Source organism: Rattus norvegicus, chromosome 9, assembly GCF_021556685.1.
Source record: "Rattus norvegicus strain SHRSP/BbbUtx chromosome 9, alternate assembly SHRSP_T2T, whole genome shotgun sequence".
Classification (NCBI taxonomy): Eukaryota; Metazoa; Chordata; class Mammalia; order Rodentia; family Muridae; genus Rattus; species Rattus norvegicus.
The window spans coordinates 5,730,312-5,752,500 of NC_141542.1; the positions used below are offsets into that span (position 1 = coordinate 5,730,312).

The 22,189-nt window shown below is 51.2% G+C and overlaps 3 protein-coding genes across 13 annotated transcripts in view; 1 reads left to right on the top strand and 2 right to left on the bottom strand.

The window, feature by feature from the left end:
- Tmigd2 (transmembrane and immunoglobulin domain containing 2) lies at positions 1-4,735 on the bottom strand. The gene is given in 7 exon segments (XM_087569110.1): positions 1-444; positions 723-836; positions 1,968-2,059; positions 3,281-3,449; positions 3,452-3,552; positions 3,555-3,644; positions 4,693-4,735. Coding segments are annotated over 7 exon segments (798 nt in total). The 3' UTR covers positions 1-255.
- A 1,898-nt stretch (positions 4,736-6,633) lies between these two features.
- On the top strand, positions 6,634-16,564 carry Fsd1 (fibronectin type III and SPRY domain containing 1). 3 transcript variants are annotated; one of them, NM_001438493.1, is made up of 13 exons: positions 6,643-6,810; positions 7,691-7,786; positions 8,067-8,198; positions 8,605-8,706; positions 9,821-9,843; positions 10,021-10,142; positions 10,732-10,941; positions 13,253-13,351; positions 15,070-15,229; positions 15,557-15,636; positions 15,744-15,995; positions 16,095-16,183; positions 16,330-16,564. In NM_001438493.1, exons 1-13 carry the CDS (start codon positions 6,796-6,798, stop codon positions 16,438-16,440), a joined length of 1,491 nt encoding a protein of 496 aa, NP_001425422.1. In that variant the 5' UTR covers positions 6,643-6,795; the 3' UTR covers positions 16,441-16,564. The 3 variants fall into 3 exon arrangements, with proteins under 3 accessions (XP_087421457.1, XP_087421458.1, NP_001425422.1); XM_087565331.1 differs by lacking the exon at positions 15,070-15,229 and having other exon boundaries at positions 6,634-6,810; XM_087565332.1 differs by lacking the exon at positions 16,095-16,183 and having other exon boundaries at positions 6,634-6,810; positions 16,330-16,506.
- Positions 16,565-16,748: 184 nt separating this feature from the next.
- Stap2 (signal transducing adaptor family member 2) overlaps positions 16,749-22,189 on the bottom strand; it is an 8,951-nt gene continuing 3,510 nt past the window's right edge. Inside the window, exons 2-13 of one of the 9 annotated variants that reach the window (NM_001432963.1) lie at positions 22,054-22,125; positions 21,779-21,901; positions 21,359-21,415; positions 20,231-20,331; positions 19,817-19,951; positions 19,386-19,455; positions 19,212-19,314; positions 19,043-19,108; positions 17,464-17,637; positions 17,291-17,383; positions 17,141-17,215; positions 16,749-17,041 (exon numbers count right to left, since the gene is read on the bottom strand). In NM_001432963.1, the coding sequence (NP_001419892.1) occupies positions 16,977-17,041; positions 17,141-17,215; positions 17,291-17,383; positions 17,464-17,637; positions 19,043-19,108; positions 19,212-19,314; positions 19,386-19,455; positions 19,817-19,951; positions 20,231-20,331; positions 21,359-21,415; positions 21,779-21,901; positions 22,054-22,125 (1,134 nt within the window). In that variant the 3' untranslated portion in view covers positions 16,749-16,976. The remainder of the gene's footprint in view (positions 17,042-17,140; positions 17,216-17,290; positions 17,384-17,463; positions 17,638-19,042; positions 19,109-19,211; positions 19,315-19,385; positions 19,456-19,816; positions 19,952-20,230; positions 20,332-21,358; positions 21,416-21,778; positions 21,902-22,053; positions 22,126-22,189) is intronic. The other 8 variants (NM_001432964.1, NM_001432965.1, NM_001025026.2 and 5 more) reach the window with 8 other exon arrangements.

Genomic DNA, 22,189 nt, shown 5'->3' on the forward strand with positions numbered 1-22,189 from the left:
TAGGAGCTGGGGAACAAACCCAGGGCCTTGCGCTTGCTAGGCAAGTGCTCTACCACTGAGCTAAATCCCCAACCCCAAGCATTGCATTCCTAACCTGCCACCAGGGAGGCCTGCATCTGAGTTCAAACTCAAATAAAAAGGATTCTTGTCTGCTTGCATCGACGTCATGGTCCCTGGCAGTCTCCTGGGGTTCTCGAGAACTGGGCATAACACAAGCCATCTCCAGGGACTCTGGAATCCACAAATGATTCTTCATTATTGGTCCACCACAATGCTCCACCACAGGCTTTTGATGGAAATCAGAAGTAGAGTCCCCTTGAAGGGAGAATAGATGACCTCTTTGGTCCCTGGCTTTTTCCAGGGCCTTCTTTTTAGGCCAGGCATCAGGCCTGCATGGAGTCTCTCTGGTGGGCTGGTAAAGGACACTGCTGTAGAAAGAATTTCCTGGGGGCAGGTGACATAAATCAGAAGGTTCCAGGGGGTTGGGGATTTAGCTCAGTGGTAGAGCACTTGCCTAGCAAGCGCAAGGCCCTGGGTTCGGTCCCCAGCTCCGAAAAAAAAAAAAAAGAAGGTGCCAGTCAGTTAAGAGTGGCAAGAGCTGTCTTGGCATGGCAGACTTCCATACTATGCTGCCTCCTGTCCCACACCAATTCCCAGCACCCTTAGCAGGGTGCTGCAGTCAGTACAAGGATAGTAGCATCATGTACCTGTGTGAGACTCACCTGGGCAAGCGATCTTACCTGAGTCCTCCTGGTGATACCTGCTAAGGTCCCACAACACAGCACCCAGCACTACCAAGGCCACCACTCCAGCCACCAGAAGCACCAACAGGAGCCCTGAGTGAGGAGATAGAGAAGACAGAGAGGCATGGCAGGGTGGGACAGGGGACAGGGAAGGGGAGACTCTCACCTGACTAGCTAGAGGCCTCTTTTAGGGAAGAAGGGGGCCACCTGCAGGGAAGAAGTGCCTGCCTCAGGAGGGTAATTACTGTGGAGCCCAGACACCTGCAGTCATACTCCTCCCTGCCTCAGGTTATAGAATTTCTCCAGGCTCTGTGATTTAGGCAGATGTCCACCTAGAACCTCAGTACCGTTTTCTGAAAATTTGTGAGTAGCCACAGCTGTTTTCTTGCATTATCGGTGGATGTAACTACAAACTAAGGAGTCATCCTCGGTCCCTCTGCATTTTCCTTTTTCTTTCTTTCTTTCTTTCTCTCTTTCTTTCTTTCTTCTTCCTTCCTTCCTTCCTTCCTTCCTTCCTTCCTTCCTTCCTTCCTCTCTCCCTTCCTTCCTTTCTTATTTTGTCTTTCTTTTCTTAATGTATATGAATACACTGTCACTCTCTTCACACATGTCAGAAAGAAGCCATCAGATCTCATTACAGATGGTTGTGAGCCACCATGTGGGTGCTGGGAATTGAATTCAGGACCTTTCCAAGGACAGTCAGCGCTCTTAACTGCTGAGCCATATCTCCAGTCCCCCTCCACAGTTTTCTTGGTGACTTCTGCTCCCAGCCCCTCACTCAGGGATTCTATGGGAGACGAGCTCTACTTCTCATCCAAATCCCAAATTTAGTATGAAGCATGTTAAACACCATCACTCTGTATTCACCCTGCCTCCATAGGAAAGCCCCACGGGGGGTTGGGGATTTAGCTCAGTGGTAGAGCGCTTGCCTAGGAACCGCAAGGCCCTGGGTTCAGTCCCCAGCTCCGGAAAAAAAAAAGAAAGAAAAGAAAAAAGAAAAAAGGAAAGCTCCACGGCAGTATGGGAATAGGCAGAGAGCTCAAGCACCAGGTCAGTGAACATGCAAGGTTGGAGCCCAGGTCTATATGATTGCTAGGAACTGCAGTCAAAGGTGCAGATCTCTGAAACCCCTCCTCTTGCAGACTGAGACCCCGAGGTGTGGGCAGGGGTCCCTGGAGACTACTGGGATTAGAGAAGCCAGCTGAATACAGCTGCTCCCCTAACCCCATCCCTCAAAAGCATGCTAATTGGCTGCCCATCCCCAGTCCATTTGGGTATAAACCACACAGATCCTGCAATAGTGCCACATGTGTCATCTGCAAAGAACAGACCAGGTGAGGTTAGCAGGAGCCATTGAGTCCATTCTAGGCTAGGGCTATTTGGGACCCCCACAAAAGGGAAGGGTGTGAGCCCAGCTTCAGAGTAACCAAGCTGAACATGCAGTTTGCCTTTGTTTTATTTGAGACAGTGAACCCCAGGTTGGTGTTGAACTCTTGACAATCCTCCTGCTTCAGCTTCCTGAGCACTAAGCTAGCAGGCACGTGTCAGCACATCCCACTAAAGTTATCTGTTTGTTGTTTGCCTCACCCTCCCGAATGCTGGGATGACAGCAGTGTGCCACCACACTTGGCTCTGCCATTCTATATTGATTTTTGAGATAGGATCTCTCTCTCTGTAGCCCAGGCTAGCTTCCCAAGTGCCCCCACGATAGGTCTGCCACTTTTTTTTTTTAAGATTTAATTTATTTATTATATATCAGTACACTGTAGCTGTCTTCAGATACACCAGAAGAGGGCATCAGATCTCTTTACAGATGGTTGTGAGCCACCATGTGGTTGCTGGGAATTGAACTCAGGACCTCTGGAAGAGCAGTCGCTGCTCTTAACCGCTGAGCCAACTCTCCAGCCCCTGCCCCACTTTTTTTTAAAGGACTTTATTTTTATGTTTGATTATGTGTGCATGTAGTTTCAAATGGTGGCCAGAAAAGATATCAGGTCCCCTAAAGCTGGAGTTAAAGCCTGCTGTGAGCCTCCATGCGGGTGCTGGGGACCACAGTCCTCTGCAAGAGCAGCCAATGCTCTAAATACTGAGCTGCCTCAGCTCCTCACACAGCTGTTTGAGACAGGATCTCATGTAACTCAAGCTGGCCTTGAATTCCTGACCCTCCTGCCTCACCTGCCTGTGTTTTATTTTGTTTTGTTTTTAGAGACAGGGCTTCTCTGTCAGGCTAGCTACCCTGGAACTTTTCTATAGTCCGGGCTGGTCTTGAACTCAGATAAACCTGACCCTTTCTCCCGAGGTCTGGGGTTAAAGGCATGCACCACTACCACCTGTTTTTATGTGTTCGTTTTGTGCTTGCTTTCTCCACCACAGAGCCAAGCGAGCTGTGAGCCTGGTATCCTCTTGCCTCAGCCTCCCAAACTCTGGAACCACAAGTGTGCTGTGAATAATGTTATACTCATATAGGCTCTGAGAGGCAGGAGTCTGAAGATTCTAGAACCTTCCCCACCCACATATCCCTTCATCCCCAATCATACCTGCCTCTACCAGGACTTTTGTCCTGTTGCCCTTGGCCTCCTGCAACTTAGGGATCTCCATAGTGACCTGGCATGTGTAGTTCCCACTGTTCTTGAGACTCACATGGTTCTGCCACAGGGTGAGGTCCTCAGATGGACCAGAACAGCTATCCCTGATGCCCACAGCCTCCCAGAGTTGAGGCTGCCATTAGAGATGAGTAGGTGGCAAAAAAAAAAAAAATCACTGTGTGGGGCCCACTCCACATACAGTCTTTCCCAGACCTGACTGCGTCACCCCACAGGATAGGGGACACATTGTCACCTTGTGTCACCCTCACTCACAGGGGCCACTGATGCACACTCAGGCTCACAGCTTCCTGTACACCTAAGTAGAACATGAGTGTCACCCAAGCCTGGCAAGCTGTGTGAGGGCCTGTGTTTGAATTCCTAGAGCCCCGGTAAAGGGTAGAGTTTGAACCCCAAGACATAGAAACCGTAGGATTCGTGAGCTTTCTGCCCAGCAGCCCAATCTGTAAGCCTCAGGCCACAGAGAGACTAAATCTCCAAAAATTAGTGGAGATGGATTTGAGGAAGATGCCCCAGGTGAATGCTGGGCCTTTGTGCATGCACACACATGCAAACACATACACATACACACACACACACACACACACACACACACACACACACACACACACACACACACACGAAAGAAAAAAAAACAAAGGGGTCAGCAGGTAAATCCACTTGCTGCTAAGCCTGTGACCTGAGTTCCATTCCCCACAGCTCACTTAGTAAAGGGAAAGGGGGGGGGGGGGTTGGGGATTTAGCTCAGTGGTAGAGCACTTGCCTAGGAAGCGCAAGGCCCTGGGTTCGGTCCCCAGCTCCGAAAAAAAGAACCAAAAAAAAAAAAAAAAAAGGGAAAGGGGAGGGGCTGGCGAGACGGCTCAGGGTTAATGTGGCTTCAGGAGATCCCACATCTCTAACCTCTGGGGGTACCTGAATTCACATGCACACAAACAACCCAGGGGTGTGTGTGTGTGTGTGTGTGTGTGTGTGTGTGTGTGCTTTAAATCCCTGCCAAGCATGGTAAATCATGCATTTATTCCAACTCTGCAACAGCAAAACAAAGCAGATCTCTGAGTTCCAGGCCAGTCTGAACTACAGAGTGGGAACCTGACTCCCAAAAGCAATATCCTGTCTCAAAGGAACAAAAAAGTGTGAGGGTCAGAGAGGCTGGGGCTCCACATGCTGGTATTTAGGTTGTGGTTTGGATTCCTCTGAAGACTCTATAAGGGCACCCAACCTCCAAGAGGGCCCAAATATCCTGAAAAGGAGACTGAAGTTCAGGGTGGTTCTGATGAGGAATCAGGCAGCTGAAGTAGGCTAGACAACCGGAAGGGATACACAAAGTGGGGACCCCATATACTAACCCCAGAGCTGCAGCAGGATAAACACTCATTGGGGAGACCCCATCCCCGAATCATCAGGCCCCAGGTTCACCATGCTGCACCCGTGTCACCCCAACCACCACACACACACACACACACACACTCTTCCTGTCACAGCATCCACCCAATCCTACTCCACTGAAGTGACACTGGGGGTGAGTAAAGACAGAGGGTAGGCAGACATCCTGTGTTCTAGGCTGTGAGGAGAAAGGGGTCAAGTTCCTTCCACCCCATGTGTCATTTTCCCCCAAAGTATTCCACATCCAAAAGAGAGTATGCATTTATCTGTGAGTGTAGAGACTGGGGTCATGGGGATGGAAACGTCTTTGGAAAATTCTATAAAGGATGCAGAGGAAAAACAAGAGTGGGGTTTGAGACACAGGGATGGTGAGAGATGAGAGGCCATGGGTTCAGGGCATGAGCACTCTTCCAGAGCACACAAGGCCTGGGTTCCAACCCCAGCACCCCATAACACAGATGTGGTGGGGCATAGCTGCCATCTCAGCACAGTAGAGGTAGGAGGACCAAGAGTTCAAGGGCAGAGTCGGAGAGATGTCTCAGCGCTAAGGAGTAGTCTGCTCTTCCACAGGACCTGGTTCAACTTCCAGCACCCACATGGCAGCTCAGCTCTAGGGTATCTGAAACCTTCACGCAGACAGACATGCAGGCAAAACATCAATGTCCATAAAAAATAAAAAATAAAGCCCTAATTTAAAAAGAACGTCAAGGAAAGCCTCGGCTACATATGGAGAATGAGGTTAGCCGGACAATGTAACTTAGGAATCCCCTGCCTACATTCCTGGGTTTCAAGTCTTTCCCTTGTTGCAGTCTGCAGTTCTGGGCATGGGGCTAGGCCATGTCAGCAGAATTCTGTGGTAACTGTGGATTCATACAAGTAATAAACCACTGCCACCACCACTGCCACTGCCATGCCTGGTGTGGAGTGTACACCTTTAGTCCCAGCACTCAGGCAGCAGAGGCCGGGAGTGTCTGTGAGTTGCAGGCTAGTCTGACCCTGTTCTCAGTCGACCCATAAGGATAGCTGGTGGGCTGTGAGTATACAGTCGTCCCCAGCCAACTATGTTACCTTCAATCCCACTGGAAGGTTAGGACCTGTCTGTGTGGATGAAGTGGTCTTAACCTGCCCAGGCCAAGTCTGCCTCTTACAGGTTCTCATAGCCACCCCAAGGTCTGGGAAGAAGTGGAGATTGTACATGGTGAGTGGTTCTGTCAGTCAGCCTCCAGCCTCAGCCCCACTCTGGGGTCAGTGGCCAATGCAGTAATAGTTGACCAAGAGAGTTGTCTCATACCCAACCACAACCATGACCTACTTTCTCAGGAGGCAGTTCCTGGAATTGTTATGAAGGGAGTGGGGGAGGAAGCTGCCCTGGGTGAAGGGCAGTGTTTGAAGACCCTAGGGTTGGTGAACCTTCCTAATGTTGGGACCCTTTAACATAGTTCCTCATGCTGTGGTGACCCCCATCTTAATTTTTTTCATTGCTACTTCATATCTGTAATTTTGCTACTGTTAGGAATCATAATGTGAATATCTTTGTTTTCCGAGGGTCTTAGGCTATTCCTGTGAAAAGGTCATTTGACCCCAAAGGGGCTGTGACTCACAGGTTGAGAACCTCTGCCTCAGCCTTTGTCAGGCTGACAGCAGATAAACTATATCTACCCCTGAAGAGCAAGGGCTGGTAGAAAGGTTTCTAGGGGGAGATATAATCTGGGGTTTGGGGTAATGCGTAGGACCATGTCCCACTGTGTGACCATAATGGCTCAGTTCTGACTGACTGTACAAGCAGCAAGTGGCAAGCATGTGAGCCATCGAAGGACAGACAGCTCTTACTGTAGGATAGGGTGGGTAGCCTAAGACAACTACATTTCCCAAGCACCGCCGGTCGCTTGCGCTTGCGCATGCGTAGTATATGTAGTGATGGAGCGCTGACCAGGGGGCGCGGCAGCGGAGGCGGAGAGGGCACGGAGGACTAATTGGCTGCTGTCTGCGTCCAAGGAGGTTTAAGGGTTTGGAGAAACAGCTGAGAGGGACCCGCAGCAGGGCCAGGGCGATCGAGGGCAACAACTATGGAGGACCAGAGGGTAGGACCCGGAGGAATGCACGGAACGGGAACAGGGAGGGGACCAGGTGATGCCGCAGCGCCCCTCCCCCGTATGGGCCGACCGCATCGCGGCTCTGGTTAACATGCAGACCCCTGCTCTTTACAAACAAAACCTTCCAGCTGCCCTAGTGAACCCCATCCGCTTCCCAGGCTGACCCCTCTCCCACGCCTCTCCCAGGAGTTTGTTTCTCCATATACCCAGTTGGACTCTGGGACTCGCCTTGCCCACCCAGACAACTCTCTCAGTGTAGCTCAACTTCAACTTTAAAGATACATATACTGGCCTGGGTTACTGGTGGTGCATTTCTTCTGTGTCCTAGCCTCAAGAGGTAGAGGCAAGAGGCTGATGTGAGTTCGAGGCTAGCCTGGGCTACACAGTGAGACTCTCCAAAACTAAACAAGGAGCTGGGGAGGTGTCTCGGTGGGTAAAGTGTTTGCTGTGTAAGCGTGAGGACCTGAGTTCAAGTCGCTAACACCCACATAGGAAGTTAGTTTAGTGTAGCTGCATACACTGTAACCCCAGCCCTAGGGACATGACACAGGAGGATCCTTGGAGTTCAGTTACAGATGGCCTTGACCAGGCTCAGTAAGAAAGCCTGCTCAAATAATGAGAGGAAGACACCCAACATTGACACCTGGCCTCCACATGTATGTGCATGCACACACACACACACACATACGCACACACATACCCCAAAATCAAAACCAAGTAAGCTCAATGCTCAGGGTCTGTCCCTGAGAGGCTCTGTGAGCTCCAGTTTCCTTCTCTACTATAGGAATCCCACAGCCTCACCTCAGGCCTGCATTCCTGGAGGACAGCACTCACACAACTTGCTGCCTATGTTCCTTCTGTCCCTCAGGAGGCGCTAAGAAAAATCGTCACTACCCTGGCCATGAAGAATGAGGAGACACAGACCTTCATCTACTCCCTGAAGCAGATGCTGTTGAATGTAGAGGTGAAATCTGATCCTGTGTGCAGATGTGGGTGCAGGGCAGAGGCCAAGAGGTACCACTCTGTCTGCTAGAGACGCTCCAGACCTCAGTTTTCCTGTCTACAAAGTCTTTTCTTTTTTGAGACAGGGTTTCTCTATGCAGACCTTGCTAGCCTAGAACTTGCTCTGTAGAGCAGGCTGAATTTGAACTCAAAGAGATCCCCCTGCCTCTGCCTCCCCAGGGTTTGGGCTAAAACATGCATTGCTGTACCAACCTCATGGTGGCTGGCCTCTTTCCATGCAGGCAAACTCAGCCAAAGTCCAGGAGGATCTGGAAGCGGAGTTCCAGTCCCTCACGTCGGTTCTGGAGGAGCTGAGAGAATCCATGCTGATGAAGATCAAACAGGAGAGGGCCAGCCGCACATATGAGCTGCAGGTATGACCACACACACCCTTTCTCCAGAGCCTGTGGTCCCCTCCTAACCCTCTCCAGCCAGGGCCCAGCCCTTCCCCAAAACACCTTCGCCATTACCACCACCTCTCTGTATTTTCCAGTCCTTCTCATTACTTCCCCAAGAACCAGGGGAACACCATCAAACACCTCCTACAGCTCTCATGGGCTTTCCAAATGGACACCTCTCACTTTGTACCTAAACTCCATTCCCATCTGTGGTATCAGGAGAGCCTGGAGGACTTGGGTATGACCCAGGCCATGACTCAAGTTCAGAACTCAAGGCTCCAGTCAGCTCCTCCTACCTGAAGTCCTGCTGGGCTGTGGGTTCGGGGACTGTCAGAGCTCTGGGTGTTTACGGTGGTTGACGGATTTGTTGTTGTACCCGCAGAATCAGCTAACTGCCTGTACACGGGCCCTGGAGAGCTCTGAGGAGCTCCTGGAAACAGCCAACCAAACCCTGCAGGCTGCAGACAGAGAGGACTTCCCTCAGGTGAGTGTTAATGAGTGGATCCCCAGGGTAGGGATGTAAGCAATCCACAGCCATCCTGTCTTGCCTTCATGTGGTTCTGGGTCAACTTTAGGCCCATCAAGCTTAGTAGCAAGCGCCTCTACCCTCTGAGCCCTCTCACCAGCTCCCCAGTCATTTTATTTAGATTGTGCCTCCATGTAGCATGAAGGGTAAGCATGTCTCGGAGACTGTTCATTGCAGGGCTGGACTTGGGGCACAGCAAGTAGAGCGCATGCCCCGCATGCACCAGACGCATGCACCAGCACTGTATAGGCCAGGTGCAGTAGTGCACACCTCTCACCCCAGCAAGGAGGATGATCAGGAGTTCAGAGCCTGCCTCAGTTACACAGTGAGTTCCAGGCCAGTCTGGGCTCCATAACACCCCATTACAAAAAGCAAAACAAGTTGGCTCAGTAAACACATTACTGGTATAATTTCATGTCAACATCACTTAGAATGGGTTTTTTTACTGTGAAATGTTTATTACTTTTTCCCTGAGATTTCTATTAAGCTTGGCCATTCTATATTTTGGTTTGTTAAATGTGTGACTTGGAGCTGGTGAGGTAACTCAAAGGAGAAAGGTCCTTGCAGCCAAGTCTGATGACCCAAGTTTTATCCCCACACCCCATCTGGTGAAAAGAGAGAACTGACTTCCACAGATTGTCCTCTGACCTCTATAACGTATGCATACGGAGAAATAAATGTAATTTTAGAAACTAAAAGTACAGCCAGTTGGTGGTAACACACTCCTTTAGTCCCACACTCAGGAGGCAGAGGTAGGTGGGTCTGTGGAGTTTGAGGCTAGCCTGGTCTACAGAGTGAGTTCTAGGTTAGCCAGGGCTATACAGAGATCCTGCCTGGAAAACAAAACAAAACAAAACAAAGTAAAAAAAATTTCCAGGCACCGGGGACAGAGTGGGGTGGGGCTGCCGTACTTTTAGTCTGTGTCTTTGACACCTGGCCAGGAAGGGGTCAGTTCTGCCTCCTGGTAGAGATTTCTTCCAAATACCACCTACTGTGGCTCAGTCTCCCTGCCTGTGTAGTGGCACAGATCTGGCTGATGTGCACCTTTGATTTCTGCTCTGTTCTTTTCTAGGCCGCCAAGCAAATCAAAGATGGGTAAGATGTGGAGGTCAGGTCCCCACCCCAGAGTCCTGCCTCAGTGTGAAGGTGGGACACCCACTGGGGGAGGCCAGGTTCCTGAGCACTGCACAGAAACGCATGGCCCCAGATGTCCCAGCCTGACCACTCTGCCACCAAGTCACCATTGGTTTGCTTCTACCTATCTCCCTGCAGCGTGACCATGGCCCCCGCCTTCCGACTATCACTCAAAGCCAAGGTCAGTGACAATATGAGTCACCTCATGGTGGACTTCACACAGGAAAGGCAGATGCTACAGGCCCTCAAGTTCCTGCCTGGTGAGATGGGGACTGGCCTCAGGGCCCAGGACTCTGGGAGAGAGAGAGGAGACTGGGATGGAGACAGAAAGTACCACCCCTCCAAACAGGGAGCCTGGGCTGAGCCCCAACTGCACAGCATTCGACCTGTATCTGTCATGGGTGGTATCTAGTCTAGCCCCACCCACACAGAAGTGGGCCTGTTGCTGTGTGGACAGGACCTAACCAAGGCAGGTTCACAAACCAGCCAGGGCTCTCTTGGCAGTATATCCTAATCAAGCCCAACCAAGTTTGGGGTAGGGCTATGGGTGCCATGTCTGTGGGTCTTCAATTTGACCATGCCCACCTGGCGCTGGTGACCTGGGAAAGCTCTGTTCTGGGGATCCAAGGGCACTGCACCTCCTAGGGAGCTGGCACTTTCAGGAGGACACCCCTAGTTGGTAGAGAAATTTGGAAGAATACCAAATGGTAGTAACCTGAGAAGGTGTAGAGAGAGCGCTACCTGGGCTCACGTGAACTCAAGAGGTCCCAGCTTCAGCCCTAGTCCCACAGGGCTCTACCAAAGTAGTCTAGGACTCAGATGTTGACCCTTCTCCCTGGGCCTTGGCAGTGCCCAGCGCCCCCATCATCAACTTGGCTGAGTCCCTCGTGGCGGATAACTGTGTGACCCTGGTATGGCACATGCCAGAGGAGGACAGCAAGATTGACCACTATGTGCTGGAGTACCGCAGGACCAACTTCGAGGGCCCACCCCGCCTCAAGGAGGACCACCCTTGGATGGTCGTCGAGGGCATCCGGCACACGGAGTGCACCTTGACAGGTGGGGAGCACCCCTTGGCAAGTGAGGGAGCGTGGCCAGGGGTGTGAATGAGCACACACATGAGCATGTTGGGGACATTGCCTGATGGAATAGGGGACACTCTCAGACAGATAAGAGAGCACTCCGGGTCATGTGAGGAGCACTCATAAGCAGATGAGGAAGCAGGCACGTGGGGAGCACTCTCAGGCATATGGAGGGACAGACAGGCACATGGGGAACACAGCCTGACAGGGGACACTCCCAGGCAGCTAAAGAAGTATCCCCTGGAAAGTGAGGGAGCACTCCCAGGCAGGAGAGGGAGCACTCCAACAGAAACATCCCTGAGCAGGGGGAGCACTCCCAGGCAGGAGAGGGAGCACTCCCACAGAAACATCCCTGAGTAGGGGGAGCACTCCCAGGCAGGAGAGGGAGCACTCCCACAGAAACATCCCTGAGCAGGGGGAGCATTCCCAGGCAGGAGAGGGAGCACGCCTGCACAAGAACGGGAGTGTTCACTGACAAGTAGGGAGCACAGAGAGCAGGTTTATAGAATAGTCCTCACTCACTTTAGCTCTACATCTCCCAATTGCCCATCTCCCTCCTGGCACCATTGCCCTGTCGACCCATGGTGTTTTGGTGTTGCTGGCTTCCTGCAGCCCCTTGGGATCTGAGAGCAGACTGGTAGGGTTAACCTGTAGAACCATCAGCAGAACAGATGGCAAGATGGATGGATTTGTCCTTGTGTGAAGAGCTGACTTCTCCAAGCTGTTTGAAGGCAGGGGAAACTGAGGCATGAGAGGGACTTTACCCTCATCTCTCTAGCTGTGCATCCCACTGCTGGTCATGTGTGTGCTAGTGTGGAGGTCAGAGGTCAGCATTGGTCATCTCCCTCATTGGCTCTGCACATGGTTTTTTGAGACCAGGTCTCAGTGGTCTGGAATTCATGGTTAACTAGTCTGTCTGTCTCTACCTCGGGGTTATAGTCTGAATGTGCCACACCTGGCGTTTTCCATGGGTCCTTCCCTATCTCTTCAGCCCCTTCGTGCACTAGTGAGTAGTAGGGAGTTCTGGGTAATTAGAGGATGTCAGCTAGTCTACGCATTGCACAGCAGACAGGAGGAGTTCAGGAGGCAGGAACCATTGGTGTCCTAATGAGTTTACAAAACCTTTCTGGCTGGGAACTCCTGATTTTCCTTCCTAACTCTCAAATCTCAGCTATAATCACCAGCCTGCTAGTTATCTGTAATTAGCATTCATGGTTAATAATGAGCTAATTACAGGGGAATCTGGCCATGCCAGCCAGTGCCAGAGCTCCAGAAGCTATTGCTGTCCCCTCTGTACAGAAATCAAAACGAACCTACCCTCTTTTTGTTCATAGGACCTCAGAGGCCCTACTCCGGTCCTCTCTACCTTTTACTAGTTGTGTTGTTATTTTATCTGGATTAATCACAGATAATCCCAGCAGTCCCACTGGTGGCAGCTTGTGGGATAGCTACCATTCAGTGCCAAACCAAAGAAATGAGCAGGGCAAGTGGCTGAGTGCTCATCTACCAGGACAGAGTTCTGAGCTTCCTCCCAGCATAGAGCACACTCATGCCATGCGAGGTGTTCATGGTCAGCCTTGGTTACACAGTTTGGGGTCTGGCTAGAGTATGTAATACCTACTGTATAAGAAGAAAACAGTGCATGGCTTTAATCCCAGCAACAAAGGTGACAGAGGCATGTGATCTCTTGTGAGTTTGAGGCCAGCCTGGGCTGCTCAGTGAGACCCTGTCTCAAACATAAAAAAAGAGTAGGATGGGGCCTGTCCTCTAGACATGAGCCCTCTGGTAATGTGAGCTATGGAAGGTGATAGAGCACAGGTGCTGACTGAGGTTTGCTATGACAGCCAGGGTTGGCAGGAGGCTGACAGACAGATAAATAAGGCCAGGCTGTCGGGGGTGGGGGCAGGAGGAGGGGGGCTTGGCATCCTGAGTATAAGGGGATGATATACAGTGCTATGAGCAGGGAGCCTAGGTCAAGGACAGGAGGAGCAGGCCCACCGCCTGCAGTGATAATCAAAGGTCCTGAGAAACGGTTAGAGCACCTGCTGCCTTTGCAGAGGACTTACGTTCAGGTCCCAGCCCCAACATGGTGGCTCAGACTGCCTATAACTGCAGCTCTACTGGATATGACACCCTCTTTTGGCTTGCACAGGCACAGGTGGTACATAAACATACATGTGGGCAAAACCCCCATATACATAAAAACAAATAACTTAAATATTTAAGGCACAGGCAAACTAATAGACATCCGGGGTGGGATCCCTGTGGTCTCACTTCTTTCCTCCCAGGTCTGAAATTTGACATGAAATACATGAATGTTCGTGTGAAAGCCTGTAATAAGGCGGTGGCTGGTGAATTCTCTGAGCCAGTGACCTTAGAGACACCAGGTAACTGCTTCCCACCCCTCCCTGACTCCATTTCTCACCAGTTCTGGTGTCCTGGGAGCCCGTCCTTCACAAGGATCATGTAATGGGGTGACATTGTCACTCTAGCTGCTGGGGAACTCACCTTAGGCTAGAGTGGGCGTCTTCACTTGGACATCTTGCACTTTGGTGGTATTTTACTTCTATGTATGAGGTGATCTGTGGATTTTATTTTACGTGGATATATGTTTGTGTGTGCATGCACATGTAGGGGGCTCATGCATGTGGACACATCATTAGGATGTTTGAAGACACTGTGCACCAGGTACGTAAAACAAGCTCTGAGCTCTAAGGATTCCCCTATCTCTGGGATAGTTCAGATGTCCAGTGCTGAGGATACAGTTTTACCACTGTGCATGCCTTGTTTTTAACTTGAACTCTAGGAATTAGAATCTGGGGGTTAATTGAGTGTGGTGACACACGCCTTTAATCTCAGCACTTAAGAGGCAGAAGGAGGGGTTGGGGATTTAGCTCAGTGGTAGAGCGCTTGCCTAGGAAGCACAAGGCCCTGGGTTCGGTCCCCAGCTCCGAAAAAAAGAACAAAAAAAAAAAAAAAAAAAAAAAAAAAAGAGGCAGAAGGAAGCGGATCTCTGAGTTCAAGGCCAGCCTGGTCTACAGAGTGAGTTCCAGGACAACCAGGGATACACAGAAAAACCCTGCGTCAAAAAACAAACAAACCAACCAACAAATCCAGGAGGGTTTTTTTTTGGGGGGGGGTTTTGTTTTTGTTTTTTGTTTTTTGTTTTTGTTTTTTTTTTTTTTCGGAGCTGGGGACCGAACTAGGCAAGTGCTCTACCACTGAGCTAAATTCCCAACCCCTAGGAGGTTTTATAGCAATCAGGACACCTTAGCACCCAGCCCCTTCTGCAGTTAAGATTTTTTATTTCTTTTTTTTTAATGTTGGATATTTTTAAATTTACATTTCAAATGTTGTCTCCCCTTTCAGCAGTTAAGATCATGGTTTTTCCTGCATATGTGTCAGTGTGGTAGGGTGTGAGTACTCATGGAGGCCAGCTTGAAAGTTGTGAGCCACCATGTGGGTACTGGGAATTGAACCCAGGACCACTAGAAGACTAGTGGACAACCTCTATCCACATCCCTTTCTTTAAAAATGAGAAGTAGGAGACAGCTTCTCAAAAAAGACTTATTTATTTAATTTTTAGAGACAGCATTTTACTTGGTGGCCCAGACTAGAAATCACAATCCCCCAGCTTCAGCCTCATGGGAGCTGAGATTGCAAGTGTAGACAGAGTGGTCTCCCTGTCTGTCTCTCCCCCTCTCTCCTATGTCCTCTATAGAGTTGGGGACAGAATATAAGTTGTTAAAACAGATTCTCCCACAGTGAATCTTTTATATAGCCTCTTCAGAAGTTTCTCTGCTATCTAGCCTAACTCCCACCTGCTGTAGCCATGCTCCTTCTTTGGGGTCAGTGGAAGCACAGGGCAGAAAAGGCTTGAAAATGCCACTAGACTCCAGAGTCATTTGGGCCATAGCCCCTTGACCTTGTCCCTCTGGCTCAGTCAGCTCCCACAGCCTTCCTGTCCGGTATCTTCTAATCTCCCCTCCTCTCTGTTTCTCTTGGTCCTCTGTTCTGGCCTGCCCGGATCATTGGCTGTCCATCTCCTCTCTGTGTCTATCTGGGTTTCCCATCTCTGTGACCCCTCTCGTCTGCCTGGCCCCAGCATTCATGTTCCGCCTGGACGGGTCCACATCTCACCAGAACCTGCGAGTGGAAGGCCTCTCTGTTGAGTGGGACGCCATGGGCGGGAAGGTCCAAGATATCAAAGCTCGAGAGAAAGAGGGCAAGGGGCGGACAGCGTCACCAGTAAACTCTCCAGCCAGGTAGCCCATCTCCCTGCCCCAAGTCTGTAGTGGCCATACTCACCATGGCCAGTTTGGTCAGGATTGGGGTGGAGGGAGGGACCTGGGGTAAAACAAATACCTTGTTTCGAATGAGTGAGTGAGAGCAAGGAGATTTTGAGCAGGGTTTTGATGGATGAACAGGTTTTTCTTTTGTTTGTTTCTGCCACATCTAACTAGTTAACTCAGTTGGTTAGGTGTTTCCCAGCCGAGGAAAATGTCAGGTATGTTCACAGTGGCTGGCATTGTGTATGGAGGCTGAACCCAAGGGAAGGTGTAACCTGATCTGACCTTGCCTCCTGTCCACAGAGGGACACCATCTCCCAAGAGGACAGCCTCAGGTCGTGGGGGCCGGGACCGGTTCACAGCTGAGTCTTACACCGTGCTGGGTAAGGATGGGAGATGAAGAGAAAGAGGAAGCTTGACCCAAAGGAGGAGCTCAGGAGGTGCAATACCCTTGGCTCCATCCTGCCCCCTCCCTGTCTCTGTGCTTCAGGGGACACACCGATCGACAGTGGGGAGCACTACTGGGAGGTACGCTTTGAACCAGATAGCAAGGCCTTTGGCCTGGGTGTGGCCTACCGAAGCCTGGGCCGTTTTGAACAGCTGGGCAAGACAGCAGCATCCTGGTGCCTGCATGCCAACAACTGGCTGCAGGCCAGCTTTACTGCCAAGCATGCCAACAAGGTCAAAGTGCTGGACAGCCCCGTGCCTGACTGCCTGGGTGTGCACTGTGACTTCCACCAAGGTGCTGTATCACTTTTCCCTCTCAGGTCCTACTGCGCTGACCCCTTCCCTGGTCCTCACTCACCTCCTGACACCTGTCTCCCTGCTCCCCTCACCCCAGGCCTCTTGTCTTTCTACAATGCCCGCACTAAACAACTCCTGCACACCTTCAAGACCAAGTTCACACAGCCTCTGCTTCCAGCCTTCACTGTGAGCCCACTGCAATGGGGGTGGGGGGCGAGGCGGATGGGGGTTGATGGAGAGGGGTGTAGGGGTGGGTCCGATGGAGAGGGTATGCTGGGCCTGTCTTAGGTGCTGTGACTCCTGGCTGAGTTTTCCTGGCCTCTACTATCCAGGTGTGGTGTGGAAGCTTCCAGGTTACGACAGGCCTGCAGGTGCCCAGTGCCGTGCGCTGCCTGCAGAAGCGAGGCAGTGCCACTAGCAGTTCCAACACCAGCCTCACCTAGGCTAGGCCACTTGCCAGCTGGGGCACTTCAGCTTCTCCTCTCTGCTGCTTGGAGCCTTAACTCTGGAAGGGGGTGGTCAGGGTTCCATCCCTACCTCACTTCATAATAAAGATAACACACTGGCCTCCTTACTGCACTGGTTCTTGGGAATAGGGCACGTAGGTGACCCAGACCTTGTGTTTCTTAGCTGAGAAATAGGCTTTCCTTGTGGACAGGTATCAAGTTTGCCAGCTTGGGGGCAACACCTGACAAGCCCCTCACCCCCAATTTCAGATGCCATGCTAGACACAAACCTACGGTCACATGCATTTTGGTTTTGGTTTTGGATTTATTAAACAAGGTCTCACTCTGTAGCCCAGGATACTGTGGAACTTACTATACAGTTGAGGGTAGCCCCAAAATTCCCAGGGGTCTCCCTGCTTTACTTTTGAGAGGACATTTTGCACCAAGCTGGCTGTGTCCTGTCCCCTGAGTGAGGATAGAGCTGATGGAAGACTTGTACCCAGAGATAGCACACTGGTCCCTGGGAACCTGGATCAGTGTTCCAGTGCCCTCCTCTTCTGTAGTTTCTCTTCCAGCTCAGCGGTGATATCCCCAAGTCCTGGTGGGTTGGAGCACAGACTTCAGATAGGGCACCCTGGGCTGTGCCCCAAACCCTGGGCCTACCCACCATGAATCCAAGCCCCCTAAGTCTCCTTACTTGTCACAAGGGAGGAAGCCTGGGGTGAGCTTCCACCTAGTTTCCTGGTCCAGATGTTGGTAATGGCCTTGAGATCTGTAGAAAGAGGTGGATGAGGTCCAAGACCACTTGTCACTGAGAGGAAAATGGGGAGGAGAGAACCCTACCTACCTGGCTTAGGCACAACTGGTGGCTTTGGGGGTTTTGCTGGGAGCCTTGCTGGCTTCTTGGGCTTCAGGGGGACTGCCTGACTGGAGAGAGATACTACGTGGACAAGAGAGAGACGTCACAGGGTGCTGTCTGTTTTTCCCAACTCCTGTGTCTGCAGCCTGGCCTGGGCTTACCATCCCGATTCATGTATTCAGTTGCTAGGGAGTCTTCAATGGGAGTCACATAGTTCTCATCCTGGTCTGGTAACTGAGGCAGGGGAGGTAGTTGAGGCAGCTTGTCTTCCTGGCTGGACACAGACACAGGTACAGGTGGGAGTGGCTTTGGGACATTAGCAGGGAGGGCAGGGCCTATGGGGAAAACAGAGTCACTGTTAGAGCCTATGTGGTACAAAGCCCTTCGGGAGTACCTGCCAAGATAAACAAGTGTGCCCAGCAGTCAGTCACAATGTGTTTGCACTTTGAAAATGCATGTAGGATTTCAGCTGTACACAGGTATGAGTGTATTCTAGTGGCATGCCCCCATAGACTTGTGTTTGAAGGTTTGCCCATAGGGAGTAGCACTATTAGGCCTTTTGGAATAGGTGTGGCCTTGCTGGAGGGAAGTGTGCCACTGTGGGGGAACAAGCTTTGAGGTCTTCCATGCTCAAGCTACGCCCAGTATGCCACACAGTCCCCTGCTGCCTGCGGATCAAGTCTCCTGTCCCCCAGCACCATGTCTGCCTGCACACTCCCATGCTTCCTGCCATGAGGACCGCAGTGATAATGAACTAAATCTCTGAAACTGTAAGCCACCCCTAATCAATTTTCCTTGATAAGAGCTGCTACAGTCATGGTGTCTCTTCACAGCAATGAAACCTTAACTAAGACCCGCATAATGGGCTGGAGAGCTGACTCAGCAATTGAGGGCACTGACTGCTCTTCCAGAAGACCAAGGGTTCAAATCTCAGCACCCATATGGCAGCTTGCAACTGTCTGTAGTTCCAAGATCTGAGACCTTCACACAGATATAAAACGAAAATAAATAAATTATATTTTAAAAAGACATGAGTATACAGAGATGTATATGAACCTTTAACATGGACACACACCTCAGAAACACAGCATCCAAATACATGTGAGCCAGGGCTGGACTCAGGAGGACCATGCTGTGCTACCCTCAGACCTTAGCAAGGGCATGCTGCCTCTTCCTCCCACTTGGTAAATGAGACTTCACAGCCCCTTCCTGCCTAGCTCCCACCCCAGGTCCCTCTCCTTTAGCTATCTCTACTAATAAAATCCTTTGGTGCCAGGCCATTAGTTCCAGCACTCAGAAAACAGAGGCAGATGTATCTCTGTGATTTCCAGGATAGCCAGAGTCTCAAAAAAAAACATGATGATGATGATGATGATGATGATGATGATGATGATGATGATGATGATGATGATAAAATTAAAAAAATCTTTAGGATCTCAGTGTAGGAACCTGTCATCTGAGTCCACAGCTACATGAGAGCCTACCAAAACCAAAACAAAAACAGAACAAAGCAAAACAACTCAACAACAAAAGCAGGTGGTGACACATTTTGATTCTTGCACCTAGGAAGCAGAGGCAGATGGATCTGTGAGTTGAAGGCCAATCTGGTCTACAGAGTGAATTCCAGAGCAGCCAGGGCTACACAGAGAAACCCTGTCTCAAAAGACAAAATAAAACAAGCAAACAAACAGAGCCTTTGGGGTCCCAGGTCCCAGGTCATACATAGGAAAGGGGAGTCACCTGAGCCTCGGGAGGAGGGCACAGTCCATGCATTCTCGCCATTCTCCCGATCCGAATCCACGAAGCCTGGAACAGAGAGGGCGGGCAGCCTGGAGGCAGCGTGGAGGCCCGGAGCTAGCCCCCCAGAGCATCTCCCTGTCCAAGTCTGGCAGCCCCACATCGCACCCACCTAGAACCTTCTCATAGTCCTCATCTAACAGGAAGGGGACCAGCGCCCTCTTGGTGTGCGTCACAAAATAGTTGACCACAGCTTCCAGGGAGGGGCAGGAAAACTGGGCGAGAGAAGATGGTCGGTCAGGGAGGGGCAGAAGGAAAACAGAGCCAAGGACTCCCCAAAACTCACCGGGTCTTCTACGTCGATGACATACTTAGAACCTTCTCGCTTCACCTTGTAGTGTTTGATCACCGGCGACCTGAAGAGGAGTGAGCAACTTGGTAGCTGGGATGCCACCCTGCCCACCCTAGAGACCAGGCCCCTATGACCCCGCCCCAAGACCCCGCCTGTAGTCGTGGTCAGGCCTCTAGGCCCGCGCATTTATGGCCAAGGTCCACGAGACTCCGCCCAATATGAGAGTCACCTTCAGAAACCCTATCCCTAGGCATGACCCCGCCCCTGGAGGTGCACCCCTCGTCATAACCTCATCCCAAGTCATAGCCCCGCCTCTGGACTAACCATTTCCCCCGCAGCCTCTGGCTACTAAGCCCCCTGCTAGGGCCCCCTACACTAGGTCCCTTCCCACTGGTGGCCACACTCCCAGAGCCCGGCTTGCGCACCCATTGAGTATCTGCCGGGTAGTGACAGACACACTGTCCTTGCCATCCCCTCCAGGTCGCAGAAGCAGGTTCCCGCACTCCGGGTAGCGCTCCAGGAGCAGCTGCGCCTCTAGCCTGCTCACCTGCAGAAAGCACCTAGGCGACCGCACACCGGAGATGCAGAGCCACTCAGGCCCACACTGTACTAGGCCTCAGAGGCCACACACCTGCGACCCCACCCATGCACCGCCCCCAGAGAGACCCCGCCCCTCGGCATAGGCCCCACCCACTCGGAAACCAGGTCTCCTTTTCTAAACTGAGGAACCACCTAAGACAAAAGCCCCGCCTTTCTCCCATCCCTCGGGGACTCAGGCCCTCAGACAGACCCCGCTGTGGAGTGGGTTCCTTGCCCACCCATGGGTGGCCAGCACTCACCAGGGCACCTCGGCTGCCCTTCGTACTTCCTCTTTGGCCAGGACTTCAGCCATCATGTACATGTGTCCGGGCAGCAGGGTCAGGTTAGATGGGACACGGAGCTAAAGGATGATCCAGGTAGAGAATGCATGTGTGGGGACCCAAAAAGGTAAACTGAGGCCAGCATGTGTAGCCAGAGTGAAATCCCTCTGTGCGCAGCACTACTGGGCACCTCACAGCATACAGATACATAGACACTCGGAGGCAGACCCTAAAGCGAATTCAAAAGGTGCTAAAACCTTGCTCCAAGTGCCAGGCAACTCTCAGGTTCGACAAGGATCAAAGAGAAAAGTTTGAAGTTTTAAACTGTGTATGTGGTGCACATCTGTTACCCCAGCACTCAGGAGGTAGGGGCAGAGGAGAGAAGATCAGGAGTTCAAAGTCACCCTCAACTATATAAAGAGTTTCAGGCCAACCTGGGCTACAGGGGACCCTGTTTCAAAAATAGAACAGGGACTGGAGCTGAGGCACAGCCGTTCAGAGGACTGGAGTTCTGTTTCTAACACCTACCACTCAGCACCCCTCAAACTCCTGTAATAACTACTGCTCCAGGGGATCCAACACCCTCTTCTGGCCTCTGAGAGCACTGTACTAATGTACACACACACACACACACACACACACACACACACACACACAATGTAAAACTAAAACAATAAAAAAAACTAAAGGAAAGATTTTAGTTTCTTGGTCTGGTTTCGGGCTGTGAGCAACTTGTGCACTCTGAAGTGATGGGGACATAAGACAGAGACTCTAATGGTTTATCTCAACTGTTGAGATATCTCAACTAAATGAAACTGAAGGTCACCATGGAGACAGACTTCTGGACACACCCATGACAAGTCTTCTAGTTTGGGTTGACTGAGGTGGGGAACCACACTCTAAGAACATCTGTCCATGGGTTGGGCTCCCAGACTGAACAGGCAAGTGAGCTGAGTGCCAGCTCATAACACACGTGCTCTGCTTCCTGCAAAACCATCCTCCTGGCTTCAAACTCTGAACCAAGAATAAATCCTTCCCTCAAGTTGCTTGTGTCAATTATTTTGTGGTGACAAAAATGACTATCAGAGAAGTAAAAGCTGACTTTACCTCCACCACAGTCAAGATAAATCCTTTCCACATCTCACAAGACTCCAGGCTCTCCACCTAGAGAAGGGGAAAGAGTTTATGTTAAGAAGGATGGATGTCCTCCTTGTAAAAGTGGAATAAGAGCCTCATTTTGCCTCAGGTCTGTGCATGGTGCGCCCTCTGCACCAACCTTTTGCCCAACTGTGTCCCCTGCCAGGTGCTTTTGCATGGTCGTATCCTCTACTCAGGACATACCCTTTGCAGAGCTGTGCCCTCTGCCCCATAGCTTTTGCCCATCTGTGTCTTCACATAAATCGGCCCTTTCAAAGGCATCTAGAGCTATAGAGAGGCCCAGTGACTTGGAGAGTAAGAGGAGCCCAGAGTGACACCATGTTCTTATGAATGTTGGACTGGATGGAGGAATCTTTCCTTCTCACTTACCTTGAATTTAACCTCCTGGTCCCGGAGAACCAGGCTGAAGTGATAGGTAGTGTCATGTGAGCTTCCCAACAGAGCCTCATCTTTGAGCTTTGAAAACAGCCTCAGGTCCAGCTTTTCCAGGGGCTGGCCCAGAGGAACAGGAATATATAAGTACCAGACTCGTGGTTCTCTCAGGTCTCTAGGTTGATGAGGCTCCCCCTTGCTGACAGAATCCCAGACTTCCACCCACCTAGGTAAGGATCCATCAGATCCTGAGCCCATATCCCCTTCCTCACCTGCAAGTCCCGATTGCTGTTGTAGAAACAGATGGCTAAACCCTGGAGGCCCGCCCAGAACTTCCTGTAATCCTGGGACCAGAGAAGCAGGGAGAAAGCTGAGGTGGGGTTTGCCCAACACACCCTTCCCTGCTGC